At 39.3% G+C, this 12,805-nt stretch overlaps 1 protein-coding gene across 1 annotated transcript; it reads right to left on the bottom strand.

Moving 5' to 3' along the window:
* Positions 1–316: 316 nt before the first annotated feature.
* irf4a (interferon regulatory factor 4a) lies at positions 317–11,265 on the bottom strand. Its single transcript, XM_041185025.1, has 9 exons — positions 11,187–11,265; positions 10,521–10,723; positions 8,401–8,587; positions 8,087–8,172; positions 7,851–7,986; positions 6,570–6,677; positions 3,900–4,262; positions 3,285–3,400; positions 317–936 (listed from the first exon to the last, which is right to left on the bottom strand). Exons 2-9 carry the CDS (start codon positions 10,719–10,721, stop codon positions 796–798), a joined length of 1,338 nt encoding a protein of 445 aa, XP_041040959.1. The 5' UTR covers positions 10,722–10,723; positions 11,187–11,265; the 3' UTR covers positions 317–795.
* Between the last annotated feature and the right edge of the window lie 1,540 nt (positions 11,266–12,805).

Raw genomic sequence — 12,805 nt, 5'->3', positions numbered from 1 at the left:
CCCCAGTGACTTAATGACAGCTGGTAAACATGAGACTTAAAAAAAAAGATCATTTGACTAACATGAAAACAGGAAGCCTCAGTACTGATCTGATGCTAATTTTAATCACAGTCTAACCAGTTGTTATATTGTGTCATCAACTTTTGTTGCAGATTGTTACTTATGGAATTTTGAGGAATCCTGTTTTCCTTTGGCATTTTAAGAAACATGCCCATAATGGTGTTCAAAAGATTTGCATAATCATTAAAATGAAGAAAATAATAAACTTTGCACATTTCTAACCATGAAAATAACACCTATTCAACTATCTTAAAAGTTAGACTTATTAAAAGCTTTATTTTTAATAGAAAAAAATAACTTTAACAGCTTAGAAAATTCAACATGGAATTATTTATAAAAAAACATTTATACTCTTTTAGGATATTATATCCCAGAATTCGCTTTTACATCTGTGATGTAAAAAATTATAATCAAATTCCCTGAGAATCTCTGACTCCCAAATAAATATTTAACCACAAGAAAGCATTGGATTACACATCAAAAGAGTGCACCAACGAGAAGCAGACAAATTCATTGGGTTTCATTCCTAAACAGCAAGGTGGCCAGTGGAATCATCTATTGGGAGTCAGTTTGTCACACTGTAACATTGTGAGCACAGTGCTGTGGCATAGTCTTCAGCAGTAGATTCAATGACTTCTCATATCCATGCTGTTTGAATGGAATTCCAGAACAAAGTGCTGGATTTCTGGGTCAGTCAATTAAGTTGCACAATAAAAATGATTGGTCTTCAGAATTTTAGTCCTGGATTGAATGTCGAATAGATCTGTGATAATCCTCTGGACTGTTCGCATGATCAGGCATTTCAAACCCTCTAAGCAAGTGTCCACTGTTCTGTTGAGTGAAGTAATAAAGCTGCCTGGCAAACACTGGTTCGATCTAAAAACAAATGATAGGTACATTAATATTACTTGAAAATGTGGTTTTGAAAGCTTACATATTGTTTTAGCCTGCTTCTGAATTCAAACTATGTGACATCATTAAAATCTGATCACAATGTTATGGCTGAAATGTAAATCCCACATTAGTTTAGAACATCAGTCATCGGAATGTTTTGCAGGACTGAGAGAGCGAAGCCTCAAGTATTCCTCTTCACTCTAGAGCTGCTTGGGGAAGAAATAAAGAGGTCAAAATAGGGTTGCAGTGAGATGGCGATGGTGGGGGTTCTTATCATGTGGTAGATGCAATGTCTGCAAGTCAGGCATAGGATGATGTGCTATTCATGGTGGAAGGTAATCTGAGGCAAGCGTCACATTGGTAAATACTAGGAGACTTGCTCAATGGCTGCATGCTCCCTTTATTGCTAATGTGAAGTTCAAAGAAGTCTTGATTTTTAAAGACTTGTGTTTTATATCCAGCTGGTCATAAACATAACAGTAATTTATAAACTGGCATGACAGGGATAGCATAGTGGACAACCAATACTGGACCCCAAACACGCCCTCAGCTGAGTTTCTGATCTTAGTCACTCTGCTCCAGGTAGAAATTCCCTTGGATCAAGTATTATCCCCAAGGATCAGAGCAGATAAACTGAATGGACAGTTTTCACTTAAACCTCCCATCTATATTGCTGTAGCTAGCTAAAAACACTGATGGTGACCTAGAAGTAACCTGCAAGAAATAACGGGGGTAAATGGGGTGGGGATCAGGGGAGGACATACGTCTTTAGAAGGGTATGTACCAGTCAAAAAAAAGTGCAATAAGAAACAATTTACCCATACAGGTTAGATATCCAGCCTTCTGGACTTGCTGTCTATTCTATGCAATAAAATAGATACCAGAGCATTTGTCTAAAATGTATATGTTCTAGACAGGCTTATTCAACATATAATCATATCTCTTTTTGAGTGACTGAGAAGCCTTTTAGGGCCAGAAAAATATTAAGTACCTTAATCCAGTTTTAAATAAAATGTAAAAATTATTAAGTGGTCACACCATCCTGTCGGAATTGCAGAGTCAAATCTATTTTTGATTACTGGTGCCATTACTTCAATTATCACTCAGACATATTATCACTTGAATAAATCTCGCTAGGAGAAAATATGCTCCAGTTGATATTTTGTCTGACATTATTCATTGTTCGTTACAAACTATTTTATGATTTTGCTACTAAGAGTGAAGAGTAGATTTTTGATTCTCATGTATCTTATCACAAAAGATACTGCAAAAACTAACACCTTCTGGAAGTAAATCTACAAAAATATACAAATTGCATGTTATGCTAATAATCACATAGTTTCTGTTTTAATTAAATTATGTATTGATTCATGGAACTGTTTTATTCAGTGGCTAAAATCAAACACACACAAAAGTGTGCATGTTTGTACAATGTTATTGCCGTAGATATTAATTGCCCAAATTCACTCTTCTTACCACATTCATCCAAATAAATATATTACTGCTGCAGTCAAATCATATGCCCATTCTTCCGATTGTTGTAATCACCACCAGTCCATTACTTTAGCTTTAGAGTGATGTTAAGATCAATTCTAATTATACTAATCTATCCTTGAACTTTATGTCCACATTAGTAAGATAACTAAGTTGAGACTTCTATTAATATAAATGGTAGCATCAAATTAATGTCATGTGGATGCATCAACATTTAAATGTCAAATATCTCCAACAAAGGTAGTTTTACAGGTCTGCACTGCCAACAAGAAGCCTCATCAGCAAACAGCTCAAATCTGAAATTTGGCTGCATATTACCCATGATCTTCTGGCCATTAATGAGCAGTCCATGCACACATTTCCGATTTGCATTGCCAGCGGCCAAGAGTCCCCACTAGCAGCAGAGACTCATGCCCATTGTCACTTAAAGCTTTGACATTCAGTCATAGTCCCACATTTCTTTTTATCACCACAGCAGTTCCTTCTGTAACAGCCATGAACAATCATCAGACGTGGACACTGATTGCATTCACTCCTAAGTAATTATTTACAACTTCTGTTAGAAGTCACTGAGATAAGTGCATAAAGAGGAACTGGCCAGTGGTTCAGCAAAAGTGAAAGAAAAACACATATGACCGGGGATGATTGCAACTTTTCAGGATTGTTAGATTGCTTAAAGTATCCGACATAACCTCATATTGAGAATAGATCACACACTTAGTTCGTAGTACTCCGCTCATCACCTCACTAGTTCACACCATAAAATGACTAGTTGCATGTTGTTTTCCTCACTTATACATTGTTTATTTCACATTATATAGTTATTGGGAACTTACATGTGCTGTGATAAGTTTTCTTGATCTCTGTGGATCGGGAAATTCTTCACCGAAACAGAACACAACTTGGAACCTTGGTATGAGTGATCGGCCATGGTGTGCATAGCTTTGTAATTCTGGTGGGGTGGGGGGAATAGCCCTTATTATTACAGTTCATCAACCTTAAATAATCTGTTTTAAATACATGTACAAGGAAATGCCTGATCTGTTCAACAATAAGCCAAAAGTAATTACTTTACTCCAACTTAGTACAGTTAAGGATGATCACAAGTTACCCACCCATCCCATAAGTAATCTTCTATTGATATGTTCTAATTTCAATTTAAATATTTTCCACCATTTTCAGATTAAATAGTTGTATAATATTAGAAAACCAATTATAACATGGCTCCCATTAACAAAACTTTTCCTTTCTCTGCTCATTCACATGGATGGCAACAAATGTTGAAAAATTAATATTGCTTAATGACTGAGCAAACTTACGAAGGAAAGATTTTGTGTCATAAGTTTTGCAATTTTTCTAGGAGAGTAACTGACTTCACAAAATAGTTATATTTATAGATTAATTTAATAAAAAAGAACAAAAACATTGAAAAGACATGTTCTCTCTGTTACCTGCTAAAAATTGTTGTGTGTCAAAAAGTTTTGTGACTTGGTCTCTCTCCAGCTTGTTAGGCCTGTCACTGTATGGTGCTAAAGGTCCTTCCCAGTAGATTCTGCTCTGGCATAATCGTTTGGCATAGAGACCATCATGGGTCATCCACATCAAGACTCCCTTCTCCAAGTGACTGAGCAGCTTTTCAATACCCTTGCGTTGTGCACTGCTGTCTGGATAAGGAAACAGCACCTGATCTATGTTGCTAGCTGAAAATAGCTTATCAACTTGGCCGTGGGCTATTCTACAACCTTCAGGGCTTGTTGTTGTCACTTCTCTCACCAGGGTTTCTCGATAATACAAAAAAATTTGTAGCCGACAGTCTGTAAAAGCAAATCAAATGGATGTGTTCAGTATATCAGCAAGCCCAAAGTCATTGACATAATTCTCAGCAAATAAAAAATAATGGAATTGCAAGGCGCTTGGACATACTCCTTTGTCAGGTCCAAGTATTTTGTCCACACAAATTCACTGAATCTATCAGTTCACATATTCAGCTTCATTAGAGTCAGGCAATGGCAAGTAGCTTTTCAGAGTTCGAAAGGCAGAGCCCACATTCTGAAATTCAGAAGATCCTGGTGACTTCTAAAACCAGCATAGCCAATCATGGACATGAGCAGGGATAAGAACAAGGTTACGATTGAAGGAGTCCAAATATAGACTCCCGAGTCCATTTCTCAAAATCCAAAGTTACATTTGGCAAGTTCTGACATCACTTTTGTCTTCCACCTGTCACCTTTTCATGTTTTTTTTTTCTCTTTTAGCTTTTCTTTCTTCCCTTTGTCTTATTCTCCCTCCTTTATTTTTTTAAATGGGTTGTTTATTCTCAACACATGGTTCGTTTAACATCTCGATCTTTTCATTTTCTGGGTGCTTGTATTTTGATTCAATTTTCGTTTTCAATTTTTATCTTCTTGTCTTTGTTCATGAATGAAATCATTCTTCCCTTCTTCTTCATCTTCTATGTTATTTTTGTTTCTTCAGGCCAATCTCATGGCCAGGGTTGGGGGAAGGGAGGGACTTTCTGGGGATTGGAGATGGCTGGAAGGAAGTCTTAGTAATAGCAGGCAGGATCAGAGGTCACACTTGTCCAATTTAGAAAGCTTTCATCCCTTTTTCTGTACCCAACTGAAGAGTCTGCCATCCACTGTCTGGTTGGACGCATGGCTAGATTTAACAGTGGACATAAGGACAGTGGCTTTATTGTCAGGTTTTTGACTGTGCTGATCCACATTTAAATATTGATAATGGGCAAAATGAAATGCAATTAATCATGGGTGAAACAAATAGAGGGAATCACAGTGTCAGTGTAGCAAGTAAAGAAAACTAGGAAGCTGGCCAGAAAATATGACAATTGCATTTTCAAGGTGCTCAATCAGTTACTGTATTGGTTTACAAGCAACTTAGGTATAGTAATAGACATTTAAAATTGTACACATTGTATGCAGTATAAATATACCTGCTGGTGATGAAAACATTATCTCTCACTTTTTATACACACACAATCCAAATTTAACAACAAAAGGATAGTTGTTAAATGTTAAGTAATAAGTTTAATCACTTGAATTATCAGACTTGGGTTAAGCCACAACAATAGTTCTTACATTACAAATGCAAGACCAGGAACCCACAACTGTTTCTAAAAATGCCTTTTACATTTTACACTACACTCAAAAATTGAGGGTGATTTAACTTGCCACATTTAATATGATTATCTTATTAGCTGCTATTACTGAAATACAATTTACTGTGGCCTCACATCATTCTATATTGTTGCAATATGATGATACTTTTTAGGAGAAAACTGCATTGTTCAATTCACTAAAGTGCATTTTTGTTAGTGGTTCAATATGCATTTTGTAAAATCTGGGTAAGTACAAATATGCAAACTACTACCATTTAACTACTCATAACAAAAGAGGTGATAATTTTTTGTAGCTTTCTCATTCCTATAGATTATAGGCAAGATGATGGATTTATCTGTTTAAGACACTCTGTTAGTTACAGATCACTTGGATCCATTCTTCAGAATAACAAAAGCTTTTACCAACAACAATGTGAATTTATATAGTTCTTTTAATGTAGTAAATCATCCTAAGACATGTCACAGGAGCTTCACTTGAACAAAATTTGACACTGAGCCACATAAGGAAAGATTAGTGCAGAAGGCTGAAAGGTTGTTCAAAGAGGCAGATTTAAGAAAGAGATAAGGATACAGAAGTGGAGAGGTTTAGAGAGAGAATTTCAGAGTTTAGAACCTAAGTAACCAAACACATGACTGCCTATGGTGGAGTAACTGAAAGAGGGAATGTGCAAGGGGCCAGAGTTGGAGGAGTACAGAGATCTCAGAGCCTTCTAAGACTGGAGAAGGTGACAAGAGATTGAGAGGGGTGAGGTGTTGGAGGGATTTGAAAATGAGGCGGTGAATTTTACAATTGAGTCAATGTAGGTGAGCATAGAGATGATGGCTGAATGGGATTTCCTGTGAGTTCACATATAGGCAGCAGAAGTTTTGGAGAAGCTTAAGTTTATGGAGGGTGGAAGATGAAAGGCCAACCAGGATAGCACTGAATAGTCAAGTCTAAAAGTTAAGTACTGTTATTGCGCAAATGCCATATGCATATGCTTACCTGAAAGGGCCAGTGCTTCAGCAGATCTCATACTAGGTTCTATTGAAATACCAGGTGCTTGAGATTCAGCAGGGGCACAAGCATAAAATGATCCAGTTACCTGATAACCTGTAAGCCATGAGAAAAAATGAAAATGATGTGTTGGTTTTATAGTATTGTTATAATTAAAATTACTTGCTTTGCATAATCAGCCTAAATATTCTAAAGTGAAAAGTTAATGCAATATATTCAATTTTGGTAAATGTATCTGCACCACTGTGGAGATTATATAATTGCAATAAATCTGCATAATTAACTTAATTACAGAAAAGGGCTGTCTGATCTCTTCTGTTAGCATGCCAATGAAACATTGGCAACATATTCTACACAAAAATTAGGCCCACATTTTGCTTTGTTGGAGGAAATACTTTATTACAGTGAGCTGCGTTTGGTTGGATTTGGCAATGCAATAAAAGAAAGACATTCATGCCCAGTGTCCCGAAGCATTTCTGAGTCAATGACGTGCTTTAGAAGTGTAGCCACTGTTGTACCAAAGGAAACATGAGGGCCAATTAATGCATAGCTAACTCCCACAAACAGCCATGTGATGATGACCAGATAATCTGCTTTTGTGATGTTGATTGAGGGGTTAATATTGGCCAAAACATTAGAGATAGCATCCCTGTTCTTCTTCAAAAATGTTGTGGGACCTAATATACCCACAGAAGAGGGTTGGTGGTATCTCAGTTCAATGTATCATTCAAAAGACAACACCTTCAACAGTGCAGCACTGAAGTGTCAAGTATGATTTTTGCTCTCAAGTTCTGGGATGGGACTTGAAACCTGAAGCTTCTGAACTCTGAGGCAAAAGTGCTACCACTGAGCCACTGCTGACACATAACCTAGTTTGCCAATGAATGGATCAGTGAGCAATTTGTTAAAGGGTCTTGTCAAAGCTGTGAATTGGTTCCCCTCTCTTTTGCTCCATCTTGCACATAATGAAAGTAAAAATGAGAGTGACATGTTGAATGGATTCATTGTACTAAAATATTGGCAGACTTATTTAAAAGCAGGGTCTTAAGCCGAGCTTCAGCAGGATGAGAAGGGAGAATTTTTGTAGCTTAGCACAAGGACATAATTCTCAGGGTGTAGTTACGAGATCTTCCTGCATTTAGAAATGATATTAAGCTATCCTACCATGAGGGAAGAGGCACTTTTTTCCATATTAATAGATTGACATAATTAATGTTCCCTGCAATCAGTTGGATCCTGCTACACAGGTCATCATACTGGAAATCTTACCATTTTCACAACCAGGTCCTTGCCAGTGGTGGTTCCGTGGAGGAAAAGGCACTGTTGGGCATTGATAGGAGAGCTCTGGATGCGGTTGTTCAAATTCTCTCCAGCTACGTTCATGTTGTACTATATAGCTGGGCAGCTGAAAGCCATAATAAAATAATGATTGCTTTTGACCTTTTTCCACAAAGTACAGCATTAATTGCCATCTGAAATGTATTAAGTTCTGGGGTCGCATTTACCTGGGGTGGCATTGAGGGATATGTAGGGTAAGAATGGTGATTGATTAGCATCTGTTGATCTTCCATGTTCACTTGCTTTGACCCTCCTTCAGTTAAAAAGGCAAAATAGTAATATGAATAAAAGTGCAGAAATTTAACTTAAATTACAAGAAAATCAATTACTGTAATTCCCCACAATCTTGAAAGTTAAGGAATCAAAAGGCTGGTAGGAAGGTATTTTGCTTTAAGTTTGTTCAATCATTTTACTGTCTCCATTCTAGCTCCAAACCCCAAATAGAAAGTCCAAATGAGAGTCAAATAGTATGATCAATTACCTTTCTTTGCTCCTTCTGGTATAATTTTATACACTTTATATGGATCCGAGATGTCGAGTTGACTACGTTCAACCAATTCTTCAAAATCATTGCTCTTATTTAAAGCACACCTTAGCCTAGTCTTCCATGTTGGGGGATCTGGTTTGTCAATTCCCTCACGAAATTTGCCTTTGAAAAGTGCCCAAGCCTTGGGAAAAATGATTTGGTAAGAATGAGTTTAGCAAATCACCAACATCTACTTCAGCTCATAAACATCAAATATCAAACATAAACATGCTGTGCAAAACAGTAAGATAAATTATTAACCAGGATGTACACCAGAGAAATAATTAAACATTCTGGATACTGGACACTTTATTCCCATAAAAGGCAAGGGGTTAAATACTTCAGCATCCAAAACTATTGAGATTATGAACAGATCAAGTACATTTTTAACCATACACTGTACATTTTCATCAGAAAATATTCTGACTCCTTCCTCTAAAAGCATAATATTTATGCAATAGTAATTAAGGACACACTGTGTATCCCAAGTTAACTGACTAGTTATCTATCTTTAACTTAACTATAGTTAGTGTATAGGTGAGTTAGCATGTATCTTTGTTACCTTTGCACACATAATTTTTTCCCTTTTGGGACTACTGGCAGTCTGGTTATGAACTTGTTGAATCAGGAACACTCCTTCCATGGCCAATAAGTCATGGAGTGGGACTTGAATCCAGAGCTTCAGGCTCAAAGGCAGGACACTATCTAATAAATCACAAGACATCCACCATGCATAGGGAACTCAAGAGACAAACTATGAACACAAAATATGTGGCATCACCATGGTAGAAAAATGGATTTACCCTGTACTACCATGCCAATAATGTTGGGACATTTTCACATTGGGAAACTACACATTCTAATTTTCTATAACCTGTCATTTAGCATTATTCAAACTGTTAGGTACTATCCAAGCAAAGTCATGTACGGAGGCACAACCATTTTATTCAAAACAGGCTCTCCAATTTAAAAAAAAGCATTTGGGTATATAATTTGAAAAAATATTTGCATTTTACACACATCATACTCATTGTGTGCCCATGCATTTTGACAAACTATAACTTTACTGGATGTTAGGAAACCCCAAGTAGACCTTAATTAGAAACCAGCTTTCTCCTCCACCTCGTTTGCAAGAAACCTATAATGACCCGTGGGAATAACTCATCATCGTATTTCGTATTGGTAAATGCAGTGAGTCACTTCAATGACATTTTATGTTCACTGACCAATGTCTCAGAGACACTCAAACATTTTTCTGGGCAATGCTGCAATTTCCCTGAAACAAAATAGTAATTTTTTTTTACCGGTGTCGCTGTCCAATTCTATCGCAAATGTGAACGTCAGACCACAATTATTCACGCACGCCTACTTAAGTCTAGTTGCAGCTTTCCTGAAAGTAAAGCTAGTGCTGTGTAATTCACACTATGCAAGTAATAGAAAGCAACTCGTGTACAGAATGGTAAATATGCTTAGTTCGCGGCACCGCCGCACATGTGGGAAAAGGACTCATACATAGTTCACTATCTCCACCGGCATCACCTCCCATTGTGGTGGCCCTTGGAAACAGCGCGCTGTAGTGGCGGGTTAATACCTCCCTTATCTCAATGAGAAGAGATGAGGTGGCTGTCGATCTCTCTCACCCACGACAACTGTTGATGAATTTGACGACGTATTTGCAAGATCACATGGCTTCACATGACAGCGCACGGCAACCTCCCAGAAACAAGGGATCTTCAGTAACCATGCGGCCGCTGGAAAAAAGGATGCTGCGGGTATCTGGGATACTGTGAGAGGGAGGGGGGTATATAGGCGGGCAAGGGGTGGGATGCAGAAAGCTGCACTCGAACCCACGGCCACTGGAGATTTGGGCAGCGAGGCAAGTAGTAACGTCGGGCTGAATCACACACAAAGTGACATTGAAGCAAAAAAAAAGCGGAAAAGGCTCTGACAGAAAAATCAAACAAAAAAAAAAGAGGAAATTAACACCTTCCCCCATGAGAGAGAGAGAGAAAAAATCAGAAGTAGCGAAACCCAAAGCAGCCCAGAGACCCGAATGAGGTGACAGATATTGTTACCTTGAAAAGTGCCGCGTCTTCTTCTCGGTTGTAATCCTGTTTGCCGGCATGTTTCCAAGGAATCCGAAAAATGGTCTTGTCTTCATTCTCCCAGACCAGCCCGGGATATTTCCCACTGTCAATTTGGTCAATCAACCACTGGCGAAGTTTACCGTTTCCGGAAGTCACAGGAGCCATGTTGCAGTCTGAATCCATATTCATTTCTATATGATATATGAGGGAGAGGGAGAGAGAGAGAGAGAGCCGCATAAAAAAGGTGCGTGCAACCCGAAAGTCCTACATATATTTATCAATAAAGGGACATTCGCTGATGGAATATCTGCAGAGGATTAAGAAATCACATCCCCCGCCCGCCCCCCCCCCCCCCCCCACCCCCCCATCGCCCCCCTCCTGCCCCTCTACCCCTACCCCGACTCTGACAGCGAGCATCCCGCCAACAGATCCAGTTTCCATCTGAACATACAGTAGAATAAATTCTGACACCGCATGGAGATAGAAGCCCCACTTTTAAAAGCAGCGTTTCAAATGTTGCGGGGGAGCTCCTGTTCCAGGCTGACAGCAGTCAAGGGTCTGACATTAACAGGCTGCTGCACGTTGCAGAACAAAAAGCTGCCAGCGAAAGTGGCAGAATGAAGTTTGGAGCTCCTGGCTCAGCTTTAGCCTTACCTGGTGCTTGGTACTAACTTCACTTGTGGTTTAACTTTGTTTGACTGGTTACGATGTAGCAGATCCACTCGGCACAAGAACTGAGAAGGAACTATCGCTTATATATAGAGCCCTCGGAGGCGGGGCTGCTGTTTGTCAGTCACACTGTTTTTACAGAAGTGTCAAACTCAGGCAGCCTGGGGGGGTGGGGTGGGGGGGAAGGGGAAGGGGGAGGGGGAAAGCCCCCCCCCCCCCGCCCCCCCCCCCCCCCCCCACCGGCGACACACAAAATTGCTCCATTTCAAACGGCGTTTTTGCTTTAAAAAAATACATGCAGATCAGAGCAACCGATAGATAGTAAATTAATTTGAACTTTGGAAAGTCCGCACGCAGGACATCTCAAAGCAGCGATTCTCGGGAATGTTAACCGCAGTGGCACAACCTTTAAATCAGAATTGGGTACCATTCATACACTCGGAATATTCCGAGTATGATAAATGTCTCCTGAAGAAAATCGAAGAGAAGTAATATTAACGTGGACCAAACCAATCTGCTCGTGCTTTTATCAACTACTGATTTCTCCAGCTGACATCTTGCAAATTTCCACCCTCAAAGTAGTGAATTACCTGTCCTGTCATTGCAAGCGTCTTGCTGCCTCGCTGTAGATCGCCTTTAAACATAAATAGAGCATTGTGACAATATTAGATTAGGGAGTCACCGGTTATTTCTAATGGAGTTTCGTTTGTTGAACCGCCGAGTAACTGATTGAGCCGCGCGGGGTCAGGAGAATCTCCCAGCCTGGAGTGAGCTGACCCTCAGCCAAGTGGCCATTTGCCCCAAACTATTTCTGGGACCGGGAAAAGGAGATCAGATAGCGAGACACGAATAGCAATCCTATTTCACAACGTGAGGGAGGCAGGGCGCTAAAGAATCAGGTTGCAATAGTCAAATAGCATAGCAATACTCACTGTCGAGGTTTTATACAGGAATAATTTTAAACTTGGGCGGAATACCCCTGGAACATGGGACCCTAATAACAGTAAGAGCACTGTCTTCAGGAGAGGCGGGGAGTGGAGAAAATTGCAGGACATAAATCACATAATACTGTTTGGGGGAAATAGTTGTCGTTTAACAAATCTACAGCTGTCCATTTGTGTGCTTTTATGACACAGGCGTGCATATTTTAATAGTTCAATATGTGCCTTGCATCTTTACTCTGGAGATACATCTGTATTTACATGCAAGCATGGTACAACAATTTACTGGTGTTGAATTGTATTAAGAACCAATTCAGTACCGCCATCTCCTGGGCACTTGTCCAAGAGCCCATTTATGAACGCGTTATCTTCCCCCAAAACTTCACCCTTCAACTACGCGCCACCATCTCCACCCCCCCCCCCCCAACCCACCCACCCTCGAGTGACAATATGGAATGACCATATTCCCATGGATGGATTCCCATCGCAAACCATCCCTTTCCCTTTCAGTCGAGCTAAGACTTTAATTTCGCCTCATTAAAGAAATTGAGATGACATATTTGTTTCCCCGATTAATCACACAGAAGAATTTTTATCCGGTCATCTTTGATGCATATTCTGCCTGTATCATTTCATTTGAGTCTTCCAATAGTGCCTGTTTCA

Source organism: Carcharodon carcharias, chromosome 3, assembly GCF_017639515.1.
Source record: "Carcharodon carcharias isolate sCarCar2 chromosome 3, sCarCar2.pri, whole genome shotgun sequence".
In the NCBI taxonomy this organism is placed as follows: Eukaryota; Metazoa; Chordata; class Chondrichthyes; order Lamniformes; family Lamnidae; genus Carcharodon; species Carcharodon carcharias.
The sequence above is the reverse complement of the archived record's forward strand: the minus strand, read 5'-3'. Positions and strand labels throughout refer to the sequence as shown.

Bases quoted from the DNA above. Each gene is read 5' to 3' on its own strand.
- irf4a (XM_041185025.1), bottom strand. From the start codon at position 10,721: ATGAATATGGATTCAGACTGCAACATGGCTCCTGTGACTTCCGGAAAC. The intron at 8,173-8,400 runs GTAATTGATCAT...TTTTAACTGAAG, and splicing joins ACCAGAAGGAGCAAAGAAAG to GAGGGTCAAAGCAAGTGAAC. The intron at 6,678-7,850 runs GTAAGATTTCCA...CATGGCTTACAG, and splicing joins AGGACCTGGTTGTGAAAATG to GTTATCAGGTAACTGGATCA.